At 36.7% G+C, this 25314-nt stretch overlaps 1 protein-coding gene across 1 annotated transcript; it reads right to left on the reverse strand.

Annotated features, from left to right (window-relative positions):
* Positions 1–449: 449 nt before the first annotated feature.
* On the reverse strand, positions 450–23928 carry LUBEL (Linear Ubiquitin E3 ligase). The gene is made up of 21 exons (XM_018537998.1): positions 23851–23928; positions 21156–21245; positions 20463–20864; positions 19052–19243; positions 18438–18659; positions 17816–18276; positions 16012–17282; positions 14643–14935; positions 14421–14516; positions 14075–14221; positions 13336–13695; positions 13070–13253; positions 6444–12460; positions 5330–5527; positions 4819–5097; positions 4670–4759; positions 4436–4592; positions 3064–3394; positions 2259–2427; positions 2024–2188; positions 450–843 (listed from the first exon to the last, which is right to left on the reverse strand). Exons 1-21 carry the CDS (start codon positions 23854–23856, stop codon positions 814–816), a joined length of 11160 nt encoding a protein of 3719 aa, XP_018393500.1. The 5' UTR covers positions 23857–23928; the 3' UTR covers positions 450–813.
* Between the last annotated feature and the right edge of the window lie 1386 nt (positions 23929–25314).

Here is a 25314-nt window from a genome sequence, read left to right on the forward strand (position 1 = left end):
TTTGAATTTAATCATTAGAAGTATAATTAGAATTTTTCGAATTTAAAAAGCCATACCTCTGTCTTTAAAATATTAGCATATAAAAATGGATATTATTCTTAAAACAAAACACATTTTATATTATTAATATAATTTTTATAAGGCGCTTTTTCAAATTGATTCAAACTAAGGAGCTAATTTTATTTTAATTTAAAGATGACTATTATTTAACCATTCGCAACTCAAATATGAATCTTTATTATAAATATCTCACTTTATAATAAGAATATGTTTAAGATAAGAGATATAAATAATTATTATAAATATAGTTCTTACTAATTTTAAAAATTAGAAATCATAAATACGTTATCAAACTAAATTGTCTATTTCTTGGAAACAGTAATATAAAGCAGAAATAAATACGTATTTTCAAATAATTATTTAACTCCTACTAACAATTACTTTGTCTATCAAGAAGTAAAGAAATGTTGATCGCATCGTTGCACATCTTCAGTTGTTTACAAGTAGAACACACATGTAGAAATGAACACTATTTCTTCTCGCCGAATGTTTGCGAATGAGACGTTGAATTAATCATATAAATCACGTCACATCGAAAAGTAAACAAGTTTTTGACGTTATAACTAAATGACGTTCATATTGCACTACTCCTTTAGTTCCTACATTATTTTTGCTGTGGTCCTACATTATTTTCACTTTGTGGGCTTATAGTCCATGCAAATAAAATAAATACACTATACAATATACGGTTTGTCACTTATAGCTTCGGATACGCGCACGTTCGTTTTTTTTTTCCGAGATTCTCTTCCGCAGTCACTCCAGTGGAATCTGCTGCTTTACGACCTGCAACATCGGAGGATGCTTTATGTACGGCGAAGTTGTAGAATTTTAATGTATTCCCGCGGCACACACATACCTCGCTCGTATACCTTATTTACTTCGATATCCGCATAAAAAAGGCAACTCACACAGGATAGGGAAATCGTTATTTACGCAGTGGGAAGCTGCGAATGGCCGCGCGGATCCACAATATTGAACATTAAATTTTTATTTTGCTTTAAATAGCGCATATAGGACAGCATATCCGATAGAGTTCTTTTAATTTTCAGAATGAGAATTATTATCAAAAATTGACAAATAAATGAAATGTATTAGCTTTATCCATACATTTAATAATTTCGAATTCGTAATGCATACTTCATCAGATATCGCATTTTATCAGATTACTTATCTAAAATATTTTTACGGGGAACTATGCAAAAATGTAATTTAATTGCTTATGCGATTTACATTAATACATTATTTTGAAATTTCTCTTAGATTATACAGACAGAAAAAAAGATCAGTTAACTAGATTTCATTAAAACATTTCTTTAATTATCTATTGTTTTAAATTCTTTTAATTACATAATAATTTATTTTATTTTATAATTATCTCTAATTATGCTTTTAAATGTATTATGCTTGACGCCGAATTAATTAATTAAATTTTGAATATAAAACGTCTCTGCTACAATGCATTTTAATTCTTACTATAAGTTATTTTTTTTTAATTTCTTAATTTCAGCAGATTGACTAAAATAAAATTTTATTCTACAAAAGAACAGAATAGGAAATTTTTTTTTTAATATAGAGAACAATTTCACGCGTTATATAAATTATAAATTGAATTTCATCTAGAATATATTCTCGTTAATCCTTCCGCTCATCTATCCTTCATAGTGCACTCAGAAAGAATTATAAGTGCGAATAATATCGCAGAACATCAGCAATACGAGATACGACCGTTCGGCAGCGACTCGCGGTGAATTTATTCATTTTTATGATTTTGTCGAATTCACTTTACGAATGTCTGATGCACGTAGGAATTCTACTTTCATGCAACTGCTATGTTAATTCGGTCAGTGGGTCATCGCAGGAGATGCGAGGAGGAATCGAAAGAATTGAAGAAACAGACTGATAGCAGCGGCGGCGAAGTAGGAAGAGGAGGACCAAGAAGACACGGAGGAATCGTGTTAGTCACCTGAATGCAAGCCTCGAGGTAATCCCGCTCGGACATTTCCTGGTCCTTCGCAGGGGGAACTTTTCCCCGTCGGCGCAACTCTTGCTTGGCGTCGTTCAAGTCAAAGATTGCCACGGGGTCCAGCCTGTCCTTAAGCACCAGGCCCGCCAAGTACTCAATGTAGTGCTGCCTGCGGGGGAAAAGTACCCAAGATTTTAGTCAGGCCCACGACATGCGGTCCCCCGCTTACGTTTACCTTAACCAGGTCGTTTCTGTAATGCTCCGGGTCACGCCCGTACCAGTTCGCGGGCAGTTTCAGCCCGGCGCGTCGCACGCACATTTCGAGATCATCCACATTTAGCAAGGGCAGCGGTTCCAGCTGCTTCAAACGGATCTTTCGAACTAGATACTCGACGTAATGAATCCTGAGAGATACACGGAGGATCTCGTTAGCGATTGATTGGGGGAAGAAATAAGAGCGAGGTAGGAAAGGGTAGCAGCTTCGCTGTGAGATCGCTCGAGAAAACGCCTGGAATCGCCGCCGAGATTGAGAGCGATAAGTACTTCCAGTATAATCGTGCGTGAGTGAGAGTGCGTTCAGGAATTTAGAGTATATCATTTTGTCTTTTATTGTTTACGGAATATTAAACAAGGCCTGAATGCATCCGAGAGAATTAAGCTTCTGCGCAGCTTGAAATTCTAAAGCTTATCGACGAACGTGTCGCGGATTGTATGTACTATTTAGAGTCTCCTTTAGTAAAACTGAGTTTTGATTTCGAAAAATTATTTAAAAAACAACTTTATTTACGTAAAACTATTTGCATAAATAATTTCTCGGTTATTTATGAAAGAAAGGAATACATATTTTAGTATTTACAATTTTAATTGAATTTTTCTGTAAGAGCTGTTATTAGTAACCTATTATCACTTATAATTGTGTTGAAATGTGGTTAAAGTTTCTCAAAACAGATTTTATCTTTTAGTTTTATAATCTGTTGATTCAATTTTTAATTTTATAAATAAATTTATAGAAATATCGATTTCACTATAATAGAGCTTACCTGCACAAACCAGCGTGGCCCTCAACAATATCGGAATTGCATACAGCATCCACGACCCCGGTCGGTGTTTCTTTCTGCAGTTGCACCTTGCATTTGCGTTGTCCGACAGGTCCTTCGATGTCATAATTGATGCCATTTTCTCTGAGCAATTGCTGCAATTGCGCCGGCTCCTTATCACGAAGGTAGAAGAGGCAGTTGCGTGGATGATGGGCGTGCAGGCCCAGTTTAGCGCAATAAGGGCTGACCGCACATTTTGCTCCCATCATGAAAGCCTTGCCGCAACCGCAGCAAAACTCATATTTACATTGGCTGCACGTGAAATGCATGCAACCTATAAAAATTCACGAGCCCTCTTTTTCAGCGAGCTTCGAAAAATGTTCCTGTGATATGCATATCGAATAATTTAGAAAAAATATCTCGCCCCATATTTTAAACTCACCCGAGATCGATAAAAAAAAAATAACGTATTAAAATGATCCACGCGTATATTAAGATAATATTTGGAATCAACATTCATTAATTCTTTCATTACCATATTGGTTTTATAAAATAAAGTAATAACCACTGCGTGATTTGTATTCTGTAATTTTTGTAATAACGGTTTTTTTTTAAAGAAATATTTAACGTCAAAGAAAAAAGAAATGTTATGAAGAAGTTAATTCTTTTTATGCAAAAGAAATGATCAGGATGCACTTAAACAATTAAAGTCGAAAATTGAATGATAAAATCAAATTTCATAGTAAATAAGAAAAAAATGCAAATTATTTTTGCAATAAAGCGTAGTAATTATTATTACCTCCTCGAAACAGAATAAAAATAATAATTATTGCAGAATTTGTATTCTGCAATTTTTTTAATAGTAATGGCTTTCTTTTAGAAATATTGAATGTCAAAGAAAAAAGTATTAAGCAATTTTTTGGAAAAGATGCAAATTACACTTAAAATTGAGAATTATTAAATGATAAAATCTCAAAACAGTAAAACTGAATAAATGTAAAATTGTTTCCTTATTATAAAATATATTAATTCTTAAATAACACACAAACTCCTGTATAAATAAAAAATTAACTTGGAAAGAAAAGGGCACTAGGAGTTAAGCGTAGATAACGCAACGCCGATATATGAATATCTAGCAAATCTATCTATTATAAAAAATTATTAAATAAATAAGCTTACATGTTTCGACTCATTTTTGAGCCTTCTTCACAGACAAATTTTCATAAATAAATTATAATTTAAAAAATAACAAAGATAAAAAGATGTTTAATCATAATGAGCTCACTCACAACCGAGAAATAGATTAAAAAAACAATTTCATCCTTATTATAAATTGCATCCTTGCAGTGTAAAGTGTAAAAGTAGTTATTATTACCTCCTCGAGACAGTGAATAACGAAACTTGCATTTGGGACAATCGATGCCATTGTCGGCCAAATGTTTGGCCAAACCTGCGGCTTGATTGTCAGGATCATTCTCGTCCTTCCAAGCAGCAAATTTCTCACATGAGATTCCTTCATGTTGTTTTTCCCACTAAAGTAGATGCGAAAATAAATTATTATATTTTTTTTTGTTTAATGTTATGGAAATCATAAAAGTTTCACACATACTGGTCTTCGGCAAAAAGCACAAGTGACAGATCGACAATCGGGACAAATTAAACGCTTGTGATCAGGATCGGCGTAAAACCCGCTTGAACACTGGAAAATAATTTTTTTTTAAATAGTGAATTGAAGATTGCAATTAAATTAATAATTACCTGAATACACCACTTAAAATTTGGATCCTGCATCAGAGTCCGATCTCTGAGCTTTCTTTGAAAGAGCTCATGAATTGGCGGATCTAGCAGGGTCTTCAATTGGATGTCCAAGTTGCTGAAATACTCTAGAACTTCGTCTTCGCTCGCATCTTTGAGATTAGGCTCCTTGCAATACGGACAAACGGCATCCGTGATGTTTCTGTCGCTGATCTGAATGGTAAAGTAATTCTTCGCGCATTCGTTGCAGCAGCGATGTACGCACTTCAGCATGGACACTATCTAAATAAGAAAAATTAACAAGTAGAATAAGTAGAATTAAAAATTGCATGTGATTCTTAATTATTTTAAAATTTGTAAAATAAGATTTGCAAAGATGAATAAATCCGGATAGAAATTTAAGAACATGACGTGTTTTTATCGAAAGTGACATTTCTTTTTCGAAATTAATCAAGAGATTTTACTTTTCGCATTCTTTAATTTCCCAGATTTCTCGCGATAATTGGACACTCACTTGACTCATCGCGAAACGACCAGTGCACAGCTCGCACTCCTGCTGTAAGAAGGCTAGCGCCGATTCTATGCTGGAGCATTCTTTCGCGGCCTGAAGTGCTTCGGTGTCCCCGAACTTGAGAGTTAGCAAACTAGCGGCGACCTCAGCCTCATCGTAATTCGCGGCTCGACCCTCTGCCAGGAGACGACGCGCTATTCTCTGCACACGTGACGGACATAAGATTGCTCCGATATCGGCACGTACGCAGTTTCCACATATGGTATAAAAAGGGTATTTTAGCTTCGTCTATAAATCTCGATCTAAAGTGGAAAACTTGAGCTCTATCGTTTTATCGATATATAAACATGGACCATTTGCAATAAGTCCATGCGTGTAATTAATATAATATAAGCGATATTTTGGAAATTATGGAGCATATTGTGCAATATTGACATTTTCTTTGCATCTAAATTCAACAGATGAATTATAAAGGACAAAATAGAGTATTTTATTGCCTAACAATTAAAATTATTTCAAAAGTAGGAAGTTTAACATATTTGTCATGCAAGAGAAAAGGAAATAGACCGCACCAACGTCTAGAAACGAGCTCTTTTTCACTTAGTAAATATAAGACTTTCAAGAAACATAAGTCTCATCTAAAATATCAACATTTCATCTACTGAAATAAAGCGATTAATTGATACATTTATAATAGATGCTACACATATATAGAACACTTAAATGTTTTACATTAAAAATCTGGAGAATATCCAATTAATATTCAATTTTCTAAATGATTAAACACCATCACATTTTAAAAGATATGTAATATTTCTTTTTTTACAGACAATGAATTAGTCACGACACAATACTTACCTTCACGTTAGCTACGTCTTGTCATAGTTAAATGATTAACCAATTAACACGCGGTTAAAATTAAGAGAACACCTATTTATTGCGTTCGATCCCCTTTCCCACCCACTTGGCATTTCGAGCTGTTTGTAGACATTGGCCTGCCAACGGTAGAAAAGGCCGATTCTTGGCGGCTCGAATATTCGCGAGGACTTTTTGGCAACTGACGTTTCTACGAGGAAGAGGGGGACGCGTGTCACTTTAGCAACTCTCATCTACTGACCTCCCGCTCCGTTTTGGGAGATCCTTGTCTCTTGTGCCGGATGCTTTCCCTTTCGGCATTCTCTTCGCCCTCGAACCGACGGATGAAACTGGCTACGAGGGAAAATCGTTTCTTGGGCGTTCGCGCCTGATCCACCCCCTTTAACGTATCATCTTTCTCAATTTTGATCTCTTTGCTACCCGTACTCGCCCTTCGACCTACTTTCAAGCGTTTATCTCGTGACTCGTGACTCGTGACTCTGAGTGTCTTTATCGCATCGGTCTGCTTTGTCGACTGATCTCTTTCCTCGATTTCGCTCGTATCTTTAAGTTTTGTCTCTTTTTTCGGGTTATTCATTTGTGACTGGATATTTTCTTTAGAATTTGTATGCTCGATATTCGCTGAAGATGCTGTCGCCGAATCTATTACAGTAATGTTAGAATCTGCTTTAAGATTCTGAAAAATTTCTAATGTCTTTTCATTAATTTCCGAGTTTATTTCCGATCGAGGTAATTTTACAACCGTAGTAACAGCTTTTGTTGGTGCCTTCGAATTATTTTCTTTATCTTTTCGCGTGACCTGAGAATTGCTCTCCATTCTGTTCAAAATGCTAGCTTCATTGTCATTCATCTTGTGTATTATAACGTCGGTTTCTTTACCAAGAACTTCGAATTGTTGCAAAGTTTCGACTTGTTCAGTTGTCTCTCTCTCTTCCCCTTCGGACAATAATTCTTCATATACATCTTCCACTGAATCTTCCAATTCATTTGATTTAATCTCCTGTTCATCGACCGAGTCTTCGGACGATGTAGAATCATGATCGTGGCTTTCCGTCTCGTACGAATAAGTGACGGCCTCACTTTCCTCGGATTCGTTTGTGCTCTCTTCTTCAGACTCCGATATTTCAGACCTTATCTCATTTAGCGTTTTCTCCAACAACAACTCCGCATCTGTGAACTCCTCGACAGAATTGTATTCCGAGTTATGATCAGAAATGTACTTCGCCGTTCCTGTGTCTTCGTCCTCTCCAGAACACTCGGAATCGGAGCTGAAAGCATCCGAGCTTTCCTCGATTGCGTTTTCGACTTCCAATTGTTTGCTAAGATCCGCGGACGGATCGTTATGCGTCGAGTTCGACGCTTGTGAATTCTCGTTTAATTCCGATTCTATTGACTTAACTTTCGGAGGTTCTTCGGTTTCTTCATTTTCCACGGCACTTTCTTTAGCATGATTCTCTTCCAAGATTTGCTTGTCTTTCACATTTTCTGTAATTTCAATCGCTCTATCGTTACTAGATTTAATTTGAATTCTCTTCAGTTTATTAATATCCTTAGAATCAATTTTCTGCATGATTGGCGAGTTCGATACATTAACTTTTTCCGAAATTTTTAAAGATAATTTTGAAATTACCGGCGACATTACTGGCAATTTAGATGCGTTTTTTAATAAAGACGTGTCATTTAAATTTATTTTAGAAAAGTTTGATGAAGCACTATCTGTCAATTGTGTGTTTTTTCGTCGCATTAGAATGGGTATTTTTGACGGTAAAGACATTTTAAATTTAAAATTATCCTTTTCTATTTTTAGAATTTTATCATCGTTCGAAGTTTCGATTTTGTGATTTATCTTCTTTATTGTTTGATTTTCAAAAGTCTCCGCTTTTACATTTTTCGAATCACCCGGATTTTTATTTTGAATATTTTGAATATTTTTGTTTTTAGGATAATCTAGCGTCCTCTTTTTAAAATTTTCCAATTTATTTCTATTATATTTTTTAACAATAGGTAATTTAGTTTGCGATTTGAGATTGGTTGCGTTACTGACTATCGATATTTTTTCTATACCGGACCTTTTTTCTATAGAAACCTTTTTATTATCATTTGCTTTAATATTTCTTGCAGTTTTTTGCATGCTGGGATTATTTAGTGATTGTTTAACAGTTTTACCTGGTTCTCTTACAACTAATTTATTTTTATTGCCTGTCTCGTTCGCGACGTACGTGGGCTTCAAGACTTCTTTAATTCGCGATTCATCCGGCTGCATTGTTCGATTCGACCTTTTAGTAATTTCGCTAGCCGTTATTTTCGCTTTTGTGACGGTTGTGCTGTATGGATTTGCACTTTTCCGCGCTAAATTTTTTTTCGATACGTTTGCTGATTTTTTTATTATCTTAACAGGCGACTTTCTTCGAACGATCTTTTTAAGAGGCGATTTCGATCTATACTTCACGGGTTTCGCGATCACATTTTTACGAGATTGATTTACTTGTTCTATCGAACTTTCATTAGTAGATAATTTTGATGGCTCAACCTGTTCGTTAGATGTTACGATTAAAATTTCATTTCCGGACGAATCGACATTTTTCGCATTCTCTATTGTATCAATACCTTCGATCTGACCTGTTTCACATTCAACGATATTCGCGATATTTTTTATCGGCGCACAATCATTTACCGTTGTTACTGGCGATTCTGAGACCTTTATTTCAAAAGTGTCAGGTATTCCGGGCGTCGCGTCGTTGACATTTGCTATAATAGAATCCGGGAAGGAGTCTTCGTTGACTGTTGAAGCGATATTTCTCTCCTCGGTCGGTGTTGTAAAGAATATATTGAAATTTTTAAGCGCATGTAAGATATTTCTTGTCGTTGAATTTGACGTTTTTATGTCTTGTCTCTTGTCATCGTGAGATTGAGAAACTTTATCTCCAAGATGAAGTTTCTCATCGTGATTTATGGGATGCGAAATACTTTTTTTCGGTTCTAAAGAAAGAACATGTTCGACAGATAACCGAGAAGACGTGTCATCTGGCGTGTTATTATTATTATTTGATAGTTCACTTAATTGACTATGTACGTTTTCGTCGGGAAGCTTATTAATATATGTAACAGAGTTGTTATCAATAGATTTTGAAGTTTCAGAAATAGATACTGTTTTACTATCCTCTAGAATTTTAATGTCTTTTGAAGTTTTGAGGTCACTGTTTGATATTTCAAGATGCGAAATATTTTTAGGGTAAGTATTAACATTAAAATTATTTTTTGAGAAAGAGGATGACATAACTTTTGTATGCGTTAGGTGATTATGTGGAAGTTCAATTATTTCTTGATTATTTGTCGGATCGAACAATCGATCTTGGTTTATATCCTGGGAATCTGTTAAAAATTGAATGTTTGAGGTCTGTCCAATCATTAAACTGTCAGATTTTGCCAAGTCAAATGTAATTTCCTTCTCTTGATTACGTAGATTATTTGAATTCATTTCCATGACAGCGTGCGAGGGTGTTAATGATGGTAGGATACTTTCAATGGTTCGCGATTGAGTAATGGATAAATTATTAGCCGTATTTTGCTCAACAGGCACGTTTTCTTTCAACGTAGTTTCATTTTTATCGTCGCTCGCGGGAGTGTGATATGTGACCGAAATTGTCTGTTCTACTTTTTCCGAAACGTGCACTGCATTTTTCGAAACGATCGGCTTTGTATCATTTTTATCATGACGCAATGTCGTTTCTTGATTATCGAATATTTCGACGAGCGGTGATTTAATGTCGAGAGAATGATCAGAAGATGAATTTACTTTTGTGAGAGATAAAGTTGACGAGAGCGATAAAGCTGATGTTGAAACATGCGCATGAGATGAATCGTTTAATTGTCGCTCATCCGGTTTGTTAATATCCTGTTTATTTGCCATATTAGTCACGTTCATTATTACTTCATGTGAAACGATCGAATGAGCAGCGTTAGAATTATGGACGATCGAGTCTTCTTGTGAAATATTTATTTCCGTTATTGATTGGGAAGCAGACTTTTCCACGTTAAAATCATTTATAGAAGTTAATGAACTTTTGTCTCGTGATGAATCATTTTTAAAGAGTGAATCAATGTCTGTATTATCAACGAGAAGCTTATCATGAGATGTTTTTTCGGAAGGGTTTTCCACTTCCTTTGATGATGATGTTACATCAGTCGAGCAATTATCAAATGTAAGCTCGAGAGATTTTTGGACGACAGATTTATCATGCATTGAAGATATTGTTAACAATTGCACGTGAGAATTCGTTAATTCACCTGAATGTATTTCCTCAGCTGATTTTGCCTTCGACACGATTTTGTCTCCGACAGATTCTCCTTGATCATCACTTCTTGCAGGCATGTCGACTATCTCTAAAGAATTCTTACGTGAACATATTTCCCCGATGACGTCCGTTTGTGACACTTCAGCTACTCCTACATTTGATGTTGCCGCTTCATTCACAGCCCGAGATTTTTCGAGAGTGTCTTTGTCCATTACATCCACCGAATCGGAAAACGTCAGATCCGTTGCGATGTTAGTTTGCGAAATGTTAGACTCGTTCGTGTCTGTACGTACCGATCTGACATCTTGATGTTGTTGCTTAATATCTGGAACGCTCGATCGAGACTTCACCATGCGAAATTCCGGAACCTTAGATGCGATCACCTTATCGATAATCTTGTCAGTGTTCAATTTTACGTAACCTTTCTCCAAATGTTTGCCTTCTTGACCTTTTTCCGAAAGCGACTGCGATCCAGTTTCGTTTTCAAGCACGGCTGCGAAAACGGACTTCTCAGCATCAATTCTTGGTGAAACATCCGTTATCATCGACTTCTGAAAAGCGCCGATGTTCATTCTGTCAGTGATTTTGGCCTCAGATATATCGGCTTTATGGTCATCAATTTTCATGCTGTGTAAAGTATTCAATTGATTCATAAGTTGCACATCGGAAGTTACGTTAACATCACCTTTCCCGGGCGACAGCATTTGCATCGCTCGCATCGCTGTTATGAACGGCGTCAAAAACTGTTCCGGTAGTGATTTCACGGCAGACAGTAGAGCTTCCACCGCCACGACATGCGGCTCGTCGTTCTGCGTGGGGATTTCCTTTATGACACGCTGATCAGATTGCTCCCGTGTGGAAAGATCTCTTTCGGATGCGTCCACGTGTACTTTCTCCGTCATGTTCGCCGTATCCGCGATTGAGGATTCGTCCCGCGATGTATGCTGCGGCAATATATCGGCTCGTTGGGGAACACTCGAATTTGGGAAAGAGAAACGAAGTGCTTCGCTCAATTCTACAGACTTCCCAACTTCGACGAGTGACTCGCTGTTCCCCATCGCGGTGCTCTGTCTTGCTATATCAGAAGGTAATTCAGGACCACTCGAAGTTTCCTGACGCGTAGAAGAGGACTGACCCGGTTCCGTATTATTCGTTGTGTCAAGCGCAGAAGTTACATGTGATGAGGATACTTCAACTCCAGCGTTATTTGGTAATAATCTTTCTTGTCCCTCCGGTAAATTCGTAACTTCCATCGCCACTGTAGTTTCATCGATCGATGTAGTCGAGGTGTCGGCACGCTCTCTCGTCTCTTCGTTTGTTTGCGCGGTGTGTTTCACTTCGTTGTTCTTCTGACCATCAAATTTTGGCGGATTGGATTCGATAATTCGCACAACACTTTCGTTAATCGTCGATAATTCTCCGGTTGAATCATCAGCATCGTTAATTTTCGAAGAATATTCAAGCGTGTCTGAGGAGTCCATTGCACTTGTCTTCGCGAGATCGTCGACCTTGGATACGGAAATATTTGTAGACAACGCAGCATCTATTTGGTCTAAGCCTTCTGTTGGTTTCTTAGTGTTCAACGAGTACTTTGAGTCATCCCGCGAATCTACGGTCGTCTGTTCTTGCCGCGTGATCGTAAGATTGCTTGGTTCCGCTACGTCGAGCGCTTGTACGGCCCTTGGGACCAGATTTGCATCAATTAGAACAGTGGGCTCATCAGAGTGGTCGTACAGATTATCAGACTTATTATTACCCAATTTATTCGGGGGATCTTTCTCGTGTCGCCAGTTATCGGTCAGTTCTCTGAGGGCTGTCAGTTGCTTTTGAAAGTCGGCCTGCAACGCCACGAAATGATCAACAATTGGTGACATTACCTGCCTCTGCGCTTCCGTATCGGACACATTCGAAACTTGTTCCATGGAATCAACCCCCATCCCACCACCGACCGCACCTGCTGTATCTGTGGCAAAAAGAAAAATCGGCGCATAATAGATTTTTTTTTTCAAATATATTAACTTGTAATTTTTTTGTAAATTTATTGATACTAATAAAATAATTAAAATATACACAAGTTAGAGTAATAAGTATAGTGCAGACGATAATAAGCTAGATAGTTATATTTGATAAAATGATATTAAAAAGGATTAACCTTATTAATCCTCAAATTTGAGCCAAGAAGTGAGATAGACTCTTATTAATCCTATTTTAATTTTGTTATTTCAATTTCATAAGTCTTTATTGTTGTACATTTAAAATATTTAATCTTTCACTTTTAATTTTCTAAGATTATATTATTTATATAAGAAAATATAAGATGTAATAGTAAATTGTAGTACATCATAAGCAATATTGATTAGTAAAATTTCATATTTCAGATTGCATATGAAGCAAAATGGAAAGATTACACACCTATATATCTTCAAAATCTATAAAACATATTAAATATAATAAAAGAATATATAAAAATAATACTATAAATTACTATAAAATAATATTAACATAATTAAATATTTAAAAATATTAGAAAATATTATAAAATTATCATAATTGGCGTATATCAAACATTCACCTTCGTGCGGTGCAGCCTCCTCGTTTTCCACCCCGACCGGAGGACCCCAGATTCTCATTAAAAATGGCTTAAGCTGATTTTTCTGCAGCTCAAGCAGAGTAGCATCTTCGATACCAGCGTTATTATCGAGAGCCCTTATAACGTCCATGAGCGCAAAGTTTCCCTTTGCCATGATATGATCGCACTGTCAATTAAAGGACGACAAATTAATAATAATTAAAGTAATCTCATCAAATATTTAAATATTTATATATTTCCGCACGCACTTTCTGCTGCCTGCGTTGAATAGCTATCGCAACTGCATTCCACATGTCGCCTTTGACTGATCGTAGGGCTTCTTTTGCCTCGACCGGTGAGAGCACACCAATACTGTTCTCATTCAATTCTTTGCCCTGTGCGGTCACCAAAACCTGTACAGTCTCCACCAGATGCGGCCACTGTGTCTGAAGCCACTCGATAGGATTCGGGGCGCCTTGCGCCAAAGCGACTTGAACGTCATCGGTCGTGAATCCCTGTTTCTCGGCTTCCCGCAGGAGCTCCACTATCTCCAATCCTTGGCGAGTCAACGTAGAAACCGTTTGACTGGTACTGGGACCTGCTTCCATGTACCTTGATTGACTGGGTTCCTAAAATCAGTAAAAGCACGTTGCTATCAATGATCGCCCAATCAAAAATTGGCAAAAGCATGAGATTGCAGTGAACGATATTACTTGATATGGGACTAGTCACAATTGCATGGGTTCCACCATCACAGATTATTTTTTATGTACTGTTAAAGCGCGTGTACAAATTAATATACCAGAAGTAGCAGCAGCTGTAAATGTATTACGCAAATAAGCATAATATAAATATACATTAGTGATCTATTTAAGCGAGAATGCTAAAAAAAAAATAAAAATATCCTGCCTACGTTCACACCGAGGCTAATTATTGCGACGATTGGATTGGGGATGATGAGGTGTACAACGAAAAATCCATCAGGCTTGAATTCGTAAGCGAGTTTACCCTGGAACGATAATAAAGGTGGGACGAGTCAATAGAGTTTCGTCTGGTCCGCTCTCTGCTTCGGTGATCGGTTATCAATTGCTGAAGATACTGTTCTTGCAACGCTCGCGGATACAAATCGGGACTGTTTACGAATGCGGCTTGTTCCTGAAACAAATGCTTCGTCTTGTTCCTTTATTAGAACGCATAAAGATCGTGATCGACCACGTATCAACGCGGAAGATACAAAACATCTTATTTCCTACTAAAAAAATATTTTACTATCAATGATTATTCGTAGAGTTTTCGACTGCTTTTATTTAATATTTAATTATATGTTTTATATTATTTGCAAATTTTCGCTCACCTCACCATCGCTATCGTCATAATATGAGTAACTCTTTGACGTTGCTGTTGACGCGGATCTTCTAAGAGTCCCTTTTGCAGGGAAATAGTCATAAGTCTAAAATATTTTAATACAAAATTTATTTGTATTTAATCTTTTGTTTCAATAATATTTTCGTCCATATTTGTTCGTAGAATATTTCACAAATATAAATAACACATGTTTCACTCAAACAATTCTTACTTGGGTCGAGATACTCTGTGGTGGAGGAGATGTTCCCGTAGATACCGAATGGCTCTTCGAAAGTTTCCCTCGAATCTTTTCTTCATTTACCATCGTACTCGTGTTGTCTATCTTGGAAGTATTCGCAACCAAAGATGTTAATGTCGAGGATGATGCTTCTAACGACAAACTCTCATCGACTGACAATGTCGCGTTTACCGATTCCAACGACTCCTCTTTTGCTTGCGAAGCTATAGCCGTGACGGTAGTTTCAGAGCTCTCTACGAGAGAATCATTGTCTGGAGCAATCGTTTCTGAAAATTACAAATTTACCCCATGATTTAATGTGATTGTGAATTATTTTGCACTATATATATATATATAATTAAATTATGTTTTTTGAAGATATAAAATCGATTAATATATTGTAATATCGTGTTTCCAATAAGATAGTTTCGAGAGTATCATCATTTTCAAGGTCATCTTAAAATATACATTCATGACATTTTTATCATTTCTACAAACCAAAAAAAGAAAATCGCGAAATAAATAAATACTGCTGAAAAATTTTGGTATAAGATTAGAAAATATTAGTATTATATTGTTTGTATATATACACAATTTTTTAAAATTAATTAGTATACATAATCTAAAAATTTGCTAATTTGCCAATCTATTAAATTTGTACCTCCACAAAAAATATATTGTGTATCTAAAATGTATGGCAGGCTATTTGTAATTATCACAATTAATATTAATATTAATAATATAATAATATATTGATATTCGGTCTCAATAAACTGATATGCAAAATCGATTTTGACGAGTGATTTAACAAAAAAATAAATTTTAACAAAATTTTACTGCAGTATAATTTCTTTCAGTTTGTAATAAATAAATCTTTTGTCGCTGACATGTTTTTAGCGTCATCGAGCCAAATGCTTTGGCAGTGATTTCCATCGATGGTCCGTCCCGGAATAAAGGAACATATGCCAAATGCACGCTCGTGCTTGAAACTGTCGCATCGCTTGAATGAATAATATAACGCCTCAGACATGAACAGAAGATGGCCGAATTTCAAATACGACTATGCATTTGGTGCCGTTGGTAGCGTTGTACGAAAAACAGTTTTCATGTCTCTTTATTATTCATCCAAGGGAATACATCGAAAGTGGAGAACAACCAGTTGTATGGCTTGTGACTGCCGTTTTACGTAAAAATAAAAAAAAGAGAGAGAGAGAGAGAGAAATGTGTACAAATGTAATCCGGGTCATTCGCATTTCTGGACAGGAATACGCGGGTGGGCATCACATAGAATGGAAGCGTCACGCGTGACGTCACTTGGACAACTTGGTACCGAAGGAAAAGCTGATTTTACGCTTCGGTCTACCTTTATTCTTAACGGATCCGCTGTCGCCGCTCTCTTCGCTGTTGGAGATCTTCTTGGTCCGCTTCTCGGGATCGCCGATGATATTTGATATCTCATTTTTCGGTGCTCGCGGCTCAATTGGGCCGGTCACAGAGTCATTGTTCAAGATGCTCGGTGGCAAAGCGCTACTTCTCGTCTTGCAGCAAACTACGCAAACGCGGTCGTTAATCTTGTTGATGAAGGTGCAATGTTCGCAAGCCCATTCCTCTTTCGGAATTTCTATCATGACTGTCTCATCGGACGTGATTTTCTTGGATAACGCACTCGTACTTTCAACCGTGTTTTTCTTTTCTGCCTTTGGTTCCTTCTGAGATTGAGACATTTGCGTCTTCTGTTTCGTACTATCCTGTCTCTTCTGTTGAGCTTCGGCAGTTCGTATCGGATCCTTCGACTGTTGGTCTTTATCAACCGATCGCTGTCGATCCGTAACTTGAAGATTACGTATTGTTTCAGGTAGGGCTGAATCTTCCTTGTCTCTCTCTTTTTTTATTGGTATTTCTTTAGAGGGCGTTTTTCTGACATTTTGATTGTCGGATTCGAAAGAAGATTTTCCGGAACTTCGTTTGTTGGAGGTTCGATCTAGATCATCAAGAGTATCTTTTTGCCTGAACGATTCTCTTTTCGTGAGGAGTTCGCGCTCTCGCGAGACATCGCGCATTTGTTGCTCTTTTCTTGTCAAATGCGATTCAATCTCATTCCTATTCGAGCCTGAATTCCCTCCTTGAGAAGACTGTCTTTCCAGAAGACGCGTTTTTTCTCCAGATGTTCTTTTCGGGGAGGTTACTTCTCGAGAAGGCGTCTTCTTAATTTGACCGTCGCTGTCGAAGGACGATCTACGAGAATCACGACGAGTAGAAGATCGTTCCAGATCATCTAACATTATGTCCCTTCGAAGGGATGACGCCCTTTTTAAAGCGTTCTCCACTCTCTCAAAATGATCGTCAGACGAGCTCGTAACTCGTGCTCGGTTCGACGTGTTGACTTTTCGATCAGAGGACTCGTCATCGGTACTTCGCCTTCGACGATCGCGATAAGTTCCATTCTGAATGCGATCTAATCGAGGATCCATCTTGGAAACCAAACGATCATCGTTATAACGTCGTCCAGAAGAAATAGTATTGCTCTTTTGAAATTCATCGTAGCTTCTCGAGGATGTCGAGTATCGTTTACTGGACGGACTTTCGGACCATTGGTCTTCGGCATTTATTACTTTCTCCTCCATCATTAATCTTCTGAAAAACCAATTATTGAGATGTATATAATCACAAATAAAATATATTAATATACATATTTAAATATATTGACAAAATTAAATTTATTTCTCAAAAATTAAAATTCTATAAAATTAATTATGTAAAAAAGATAGACTGGTAGGTACTCATAGATTCTTATATTTAAAACCGTCTCAAGTACAGTCTTAAAAGATATCATAAATTAATTACAGAATCGTCTATTAGCGTCTTAAGATATTAATTAAGATGGTCTTATAATAAAATTGTTATCAATTAAAGTACAAATATTAAGTTTTAAAATCAAAGGCAATAAAATATTACTAAAATTGCAACAATGATTGAATCAATTATAAGTTAATATGCTTATATATGTATATGTACCTATATATATTTATTCATAAAATTTTATAAAAATGTTTTCTCGATTATATTCACAATGCTAATTTTTGTATTAATAATCGATTTAAATATATCCAAAATTTTAAATTATAGAGAAAAATTATTTTCATCTATTATAGAATTTTCTAACTTACTCTCGTCGACCTCTGGACACGAGACTTCTAGTATCTTCGTCGTGATAGTTTCGTTGTCGTATGCTTCTAGAAACGCTGCCGCGTCTACTTTTGGATCCACGGGAAAGTCTGTCGTCTATATCGGACTCGTCGGATTTCTCAGAACTTGCATCCGATGGTGACCCGGGCGACCTCCTCGATCGCGATCTCGAAGCGTAAGACTTCCTGGATTTCAGACTAGGAGATGGAGACGCCGGTCTCGATCTTCTGGACTTAACGCTCCTGGCCGGACTGTGCCCTCTAGAGAGAGATCCCGGATAATGCGGAGGTAGCATTTGTGCTGACGGATAGCCCATGGGATATCCCCACATGCTTGGATGATGCAGGCTCAGATTGGAGCCTCCCATCGATACATCCCAGTTAACCGGTGGATACCACATCATCGGCATGCCGCCGGGTCCGAGATGTGCCATTGATTGGGCCTGAAATAATTTTATCTATATCACGAATCTTACTGCGGGCGTCACGGTTTTAGTTTAATATCTCATCTTCCTTTTGAACGTTTGAAAGATAAATAAAAAACTAATAACAATCAGATTAATAATTGATAGATTTGACATTTGTTTAAAGACATTTAAAATACCTGATGCATTCCTGTGTTCCACATATGAGCAGCGGTCAAGTCACAAACGCTGGCCGATTGTATCATGGTTCTAGGTGGCGGAGGCGGAAGTGGCGGTGCCGGTTTTGGACTGCCTACGCTGAGTGGTTTTGCGCTTAAAGTATCCCTAGTATCAGCGGATGGGTGTCGTCGTCTGTTTGCATCTTGAGCCCTCATCACCTCCTGGTATTTTCTGTATCTCTCCTAGAAATTCATAATTATTCTAGTTTTTTATTACAGTTTTTGAAATAAATAATAAAGTTGTCAAAAATTCAACAAATGACCTGATCACAATGACAAAATAGTTGCAGAAAAATACGTTAAAATTATCGGAAATAAAAATAATACAAAAAAATTTTACAAATATAATACATAATTTATTTTAATGAACAAAGATAAGTTAACTTCAAGATTTATTAAATAATTAAATTCATATCTCTTTTGTCTATTTAATAAAATGCAACAAAAAATTATAGTTCTTGAGAGCTTCTTTATTTACAATATATTTCATAATCTTAGATATTTCAGATTCAATTCTGTTAAAGCTATTTGATTTTTAATAAATAAATAATTTTGTATGATATAACTTTTCTTACCTGTAGAGTAGTCATTTTATCTGTTCCTGATCCTGCAGCATCGTTGGAAGACGTGTTTAAAGTATTCGTGGATTTTGACACTGTCGTGCTCGAGTCCAGCGATGGTTTTTCATTGGAAAAATTGCGCTTCAAGCTCGCCACCTTGTCGAGCAAAGAAAGTTGCGCAGATCCTTTGATTAGCGCTGATTTAGCCTAAGCGCGAAACTTTAACTTAATTATATATTGTAGATGTAAGAAGATACCAACACTCGGAATATGTTATCGAGAATTTGTAGACGTTTGTTTGTAAAACTATGTTAATATTGTTATTGAAAAAAGTCAGTTTAAATAATTATGACTGTGGCGAATATATTATAAAACTCTCCTCTTAGAAACATTTTTCTAAAAAAAAAAAACATAAATTTTAAAAAAGAATAAATAAATAAATATACAGAATGGCTTGTATCTCTGGACATCAATATGCGCCGAGAATATTAAAAATAAAAATCTTATGAATAATAAGTCATTAAAAAAATGATCTGTCACTTTGTGCGTGGCAGATTGGGCGGATACTCCAAGTAGCTGGATGGATAGTCCTTTCATGCTGAAAAGAAGGTGGAGTATACCGAGTGTAAAAATAAAGTTATGGTGGTACCCGTAACGGTATGGTACGGGAAATACGGATCGCTACGGATGCCGATAGAGAAGATTATAATCGTGTGCGAGAATGATCGTGTTCACCGTGTTCACTGTAGCCTGCCATATTCACCACTCCATAGAGATCGTTCGCGGTAAAAACGATTCGATTATACGATACGACAAATGCCCAGCATTACGAAGGCGCCGACGCGCTACGTTCGTCATTTCCGCGTCATTACGTCAGCAACAGAACTGGAAGAGAGAACGGGTTCAGTGAATACGGCATCAGTGTCTTGCGGTAACATGGTGTATTAAAAAGCAACGATAACATGTACAATAAAATCTGAACGTTAAATAGAATTTGGATATAGAACAATATCAACGATCATTTAAAACTCGCAAGGGCAGTAACACTTAAGAACGCCTCGGTGTGATGTTTCAAGTAAAAGCTACGTCGTTTTATAATCAACAACGTCGAAAGAGAGTCAGCATTCAGCGATTCGACTCCGTGAACACTCGGCGCGACGGAGACGAGGTCGGATTTGGCGATAAACAGCTTCCGAAGTTAGCCACTGATCCAATCTTGCACGAACGTCGTCAAGAAATAGACACTTGATCGCGAAAATTCATTGGTTGTACAGTGCAACCTGATCTCCATCGAGTTCGAGTGATCCGGAAGCGATCCTTGGATGCACAGGCGCTGAGAAACATCGAAGACGATCGACGATTGGCGTCGGTGCCTGGAAGAAGATTCACGAGCAGTTGGGGGGTTTCAGGCCAGGACGCAGCCTACCTGAGTGGTCTTGCGATTCCTCCGCGGTGGTGGCACTGGTGGAGGATTCAACAGGTTCTCCCCCTTCGGCGGGAGTGGCGGTTTGCTTCTGCTTGCGTTGGCGGTCAGGATCCTTCTGCGGACGTGGCCCTTACGCTTCGGATGCTTGTGGTTCATGTCGTCGCAGGCCTCGCAGAAGTTCTCGTTGCACATGTCGCAATGCGCGAACACGTTCTCGGTGCCGCACAGGGCACACTTACCAATATTCGATTGGGGCATCGAGGGTTTCTGGGCTTGCGGTCGGGTCGGAAACTCGATGATCTCGTAGTCGGGGTCCCCACAGTCCCCGGAGAGCGACGGTGGTGGGATTTTCGGAGGCGTCGGTGGCCGACGATGTTGCTGTTCTGCTTGTTGCTGCTGCACCTTTTGTTATCGAAGAATGTATTCACTTTCGAGATCAATATTGTATCGATATATAAACAGATTAATATTATTCATCGTACTCTCTAAAACTTTAATAGTAAATTGTGACTGTAAAAAGTAAAATATCATTCTACAGAATTTAGAGAGTAAAATAAATCAAAAGTATATTATATTTTTATTTTTCATGTATATTAATTATTTTGATAAATATATAATATATAAGTACCTTTTTATATTTCATATAAGAATTATAAAATTAAGAATTAACATTAAGAGAGAAAAGAAACCTACCATGACCCAATGGGGCATGGATCTTGCCATTCGCAACTTGGTGGATGGATTCGATATGGCCATTGGTCGCCATTTTTCAGCTCCCGGGTTCTATGCAATAACAATAGAGCATTATTATTTTCTTTTTTAAGAATAATGATTTGTTTCAGAAAACACGCAAAAGGCATTTGTACATTTTCGTCATGCTTATTATTCAAAATATTGCACTTATAACGATCTCTTACATGAAATTCTATTTAGAATTGTAAAATTGTTTTATATGTAAGATATGTGTATATAATAAAATTATTATAGTTAGATATGAGTTAGATAGAGGTACATCTAATCATATACAGCGTGGAAACAACAACGCTTCGTTAAACCAAAGTATCAAAAGTCTAGGCAACTTCAAAGAGTTCTGGCAGTTTCCTACTGCCATAACGAGTGCCAAGTGTGAATTGATGTCATCGCACCTTGAGCTCGCGAGTCCGGAGCCTAAATAATTTCAGCGTCGTATAATCGAGATTGTACAAGTGGACATCGTCGCGGGAAAGCGTGACGTCAGAACGATGCTTCACCGCCGGAAGCTGGACTGTCCGGTTCTATTTTTGCGGTCGAGAAAAAGCGTGTTCCGCGTCTAGAAATAAAGCCGAGCCGCGTGGCGCGCGACATTTTTTCATGGCGTAGGTGACACCGACGATAATATTTTTCTTCCTACGCGAAATATTGAATATAATTTGGATTTCGAGATATTTTAGATCACAGTTTTAAATGGAGAACGTAATTGATGAAAGGAAGAGGATGACCTAAATAAATCGATTTCAGAAATATCTGACATATCCAGAAATGCCTGACATATTATTTATCTATTATTATGGATCTTTTTATTTCACATTTTCTGTCCACTTGTTTTATTATACTTTTATCAAATCGCTTTTATTGAGTGACTTGTCGATTAATTGAAAATATCCGTATGACGTTAATGAGACAACGGAGATAAATGTAGCCGCGCAGTGAAAAGTTTTCGCTCGAGAGCCACAACGAGACGAGAATTAGTTTCTTGAATTAGATTCTATCGTATCTTTAGAACGTTCACTCCTCTGTTCTTTTTGTAGCAGACTTTTTTTTTATTTTTATTTCTCTTTTATAAGAAAATCTGCAATAAAACTATGAAAGTATATACGATAATTAGAATTTATAATTTTCTCGTTAAGACTTTATGGCAAGATCATAATGTCGAAAGAGAGTAACAATTTAATTTATGTAATGAAATAAACCATACAGCAGCTACTATTTATTTATTCAATTTATTTATTGTTAAGTGTTTCTTTTACATCTCTTTTATCTAGGTATTTCATCTCAAAACGTGACAGGATAAAAGAAAGAACCAGAAATGCAAATCGAGCGCAAAACTATTTCTCGTTGAGATTGCATACGACTGTGCAAGCTGGAAATCATCCAACTTCTAGTTTATCCGGGAGAATTTCTGTTCGCGAACTTCTTTCACGCGCAGACACGTCTCGCATTTTATTCGTGTTTGGAGTTCAGATGGCTTAGTGGCTAGACCACCAGATGCAATCTTAAAATCCGTTTATGCTTTCGTCACACTTCCAGCAACGACGCGCGATATTGTATAATTAGACAATGGTTAGTGAAACGCAATCCGGTAAGGGATCACAAACCGGAAGTAACTGTCACAGTGGGAGTATGGAGTTACAAGTTACAGATAACACGTACGCGCTAATTCGCAAGTCTAACTTTCCGCGTAGCAGTAGTGTGAGAGAAATGGGTCCTGCTTTATCTTTCGTTATGTTATTCCAATATAGTCGCTGGTACCCGCATAGGGTAGATATGCCTACGCGAATACGAGACTAACAAATTACGAAGCAACGATAGATTTTAAACGCTGTGTAATAAATAATAATTTTCAAAACATGAATTGTTGTTTTCTCTAATTAAATCAGAACACACAGCAGTTAAAAATTGGAGAATCTCAAATTTAAGAATCTCCCTCTCACTCTTCTTTGTCCACATAAAAACATTTATGACTAAATCTATTGAATATTTATTATATAATATCATAATAATCGGGGTTGTCAACAAAAATTTCTACAAAACAAAAACAGCATTACAATATACTGCTGCCTTTTATGACGCGATTGCATCAAAGTTTTTGCTCGATTCTCAAGAGATGTAAAGTAATTTGACTGATATAATTTCTTAAATTAGAAAATGAGCACTATATTAAGTTGATACTATTATTCACATTGAGCCCTATGAACGAAGTTAAATGCACACGCCGTGCACACTCCAAGTCGATGCACCATGCGAGTTCCGATTTAGATAATCCACGACAGCCGACGACCTATCGTAACGTTATACAGACCGTTTTGTGAACCACGTCGACAAAGCACTGATGTTGAGATCTTGAGCCAACGATGGCCAACAATACTATTCTATTAACGGTGTTTTGTTCAGAACATTCATTATTGAAAAAAAATCTTTGCAATGAGATTTTACGTATTTCTCAATTATCCAAAATGTGAAATTATGTTCCTTAATTTATTATAATCCTCGCAAAGACGGTGTCATTTTTCCATTTTTAATTAAGAGAAAGACAAATGGCGTCAGCGTTGTACAGAATATGGTTGCGGAAGTCGAAGAAGCGGAAGATGCACCAGGGGTTGCACTCGATGGAACGAATATCGACACTCACGTTCATGTGGGACACCTCGCCGGGATTGATTTTTCCGGTTTTTCTCGGGAACTAGTCCACACGATACTGGGCCTTGTCTCTGATGTCGGCTTGGACGGCGCTGCTCGTCCGCGGGCGGCCGTTGCATCGCCGCCGAAATCTATTTCTGTAACGCCGTGTCTGCTGGACCGTTGCCACCGTTCCTCCTTGGTCTCCCCGTTTACGTAAATATATCGCGATGCTCGCTATGTGCGTGCAGCTTAGATGTTAGAACTGGTATCGCTTTAGGAACTATACAACTACCTCCGTTTTGTCCCGAACGAAAACAATGGCCATTCCTTTCTTCAGTTCTTCAGACAAACAAATACATATTTAATAATAATAAAGTATTTACAGTAAAAAATTCGAATTGAAATTCTAAGGTAATTTAAGAATCAATTTTTTAAATAAAATTATTTCAGAAATTTGAAAATTTTAATCAGAAAAAGAAAAAAAAACTTAAATATAATTATATCTCTATTTCGATTTAGAAATGGCTATCCTCTTTTTAATAGGTAGACGTTCGATGTAAAATATTCGTACTCTTTAAAGAGAATAAACTGTCACTCCGTAGAGTGAAATCTTACTCTCTTAAAGATTGAAAATTTAACTCTTTTTTTCAAGATTGGCTCTCAATTTTTATTCTTTAAAGTAAGATTCTATTCTAGAAAATGTAGAAAGCAATTTCTCTTATATATAATTCTTAATATCATATAGTATAAATTCATTTATATCTGGCACTCTACTTATATGAATAAATTCATTTTCAGTATTAGTAAAGAATTAGTGAACCTCTATTATCCGAACCACTCGGTTATCGGAACCGTCTTCTTGTGTGAAATGTTCGATTGTAAACGGAATTTTTTTTTTACTGTATAATATTTTTTAATTATTAAAATCCTAAATTAAAAATTCTGATAAGTCTTAAAATTAATTTTTAAGAATAACGTTTTTATCTTTGAAAAATTATTTAAAAAACTTTGTAGAAAAAAAAGAATCTACAATAATGGTTGCTTTTTCTTTATTTCTTTAAACAAGCAATATAAAGTGTTTGTGTGTGTATGGATCGATGTGTGTAGCTCTCTTCTTGATTTCCAATCTTACATATTTCAGAGAAGTTACTAAAATTAAAAATAAGCCTGTATGAAATTGAGACTGAAGTTATTTTAAAAATTAAAGAAGAAAAAAAGGAAGAAACTCGCTGATGTGTAACATTAAGAAATTTGCAATTATGTTAATCGCGTGGAATATATTAACGTGGAATGTCAACGTGACGAAGTTGACCGGTCGCAGCTGACTCATGTCCAATCCGTACATTTACATGGTAAAATTTGTTGGCACACCTTGCCGTCACCGCATAAACATTTACATTTGACGTGACATTGTCATTACATAGAAATATTATTTGTTCATTACATTCTCCAATAAGAAGGCAAGATACAATTC

The sequence above is a fragment of the Cyphomyrmex costatus genome, unplaced genomic scaffold (assembly GCF_001594065.2).
Source record: "Cyphomyrmex costatus isolate MS0001 unplaced genomic scaffold, Ccosl1.0 scaffold189, whole genome shotgun sequence".
NCBI classification, from domain to species: Eukaryota; Metazoa; Arthropoda; class Insecta; order Hymenoptera; family Formicidae; genus Cyphomyrmex; species Cyphomyrmex costatus.

Coding starts and splice junctions, on each gene's coding strand:
- LUBEL (XM_018537998.1), bottom strand. Junction 14,222..14,420: donor ATGACGATAGCGATGGTGAG/GTGAGCGAAAAT, acceptor CATTTGTTTCAG/GAACAAGCCGCATTCGTAAA. Junction 2,428..3,063: donor GGCCACGCTGGTTTGTGCAG/GTAAGCTCTATT, acceptor TGTATCTCTCAG/GATTCATTACGTCGAGTATC.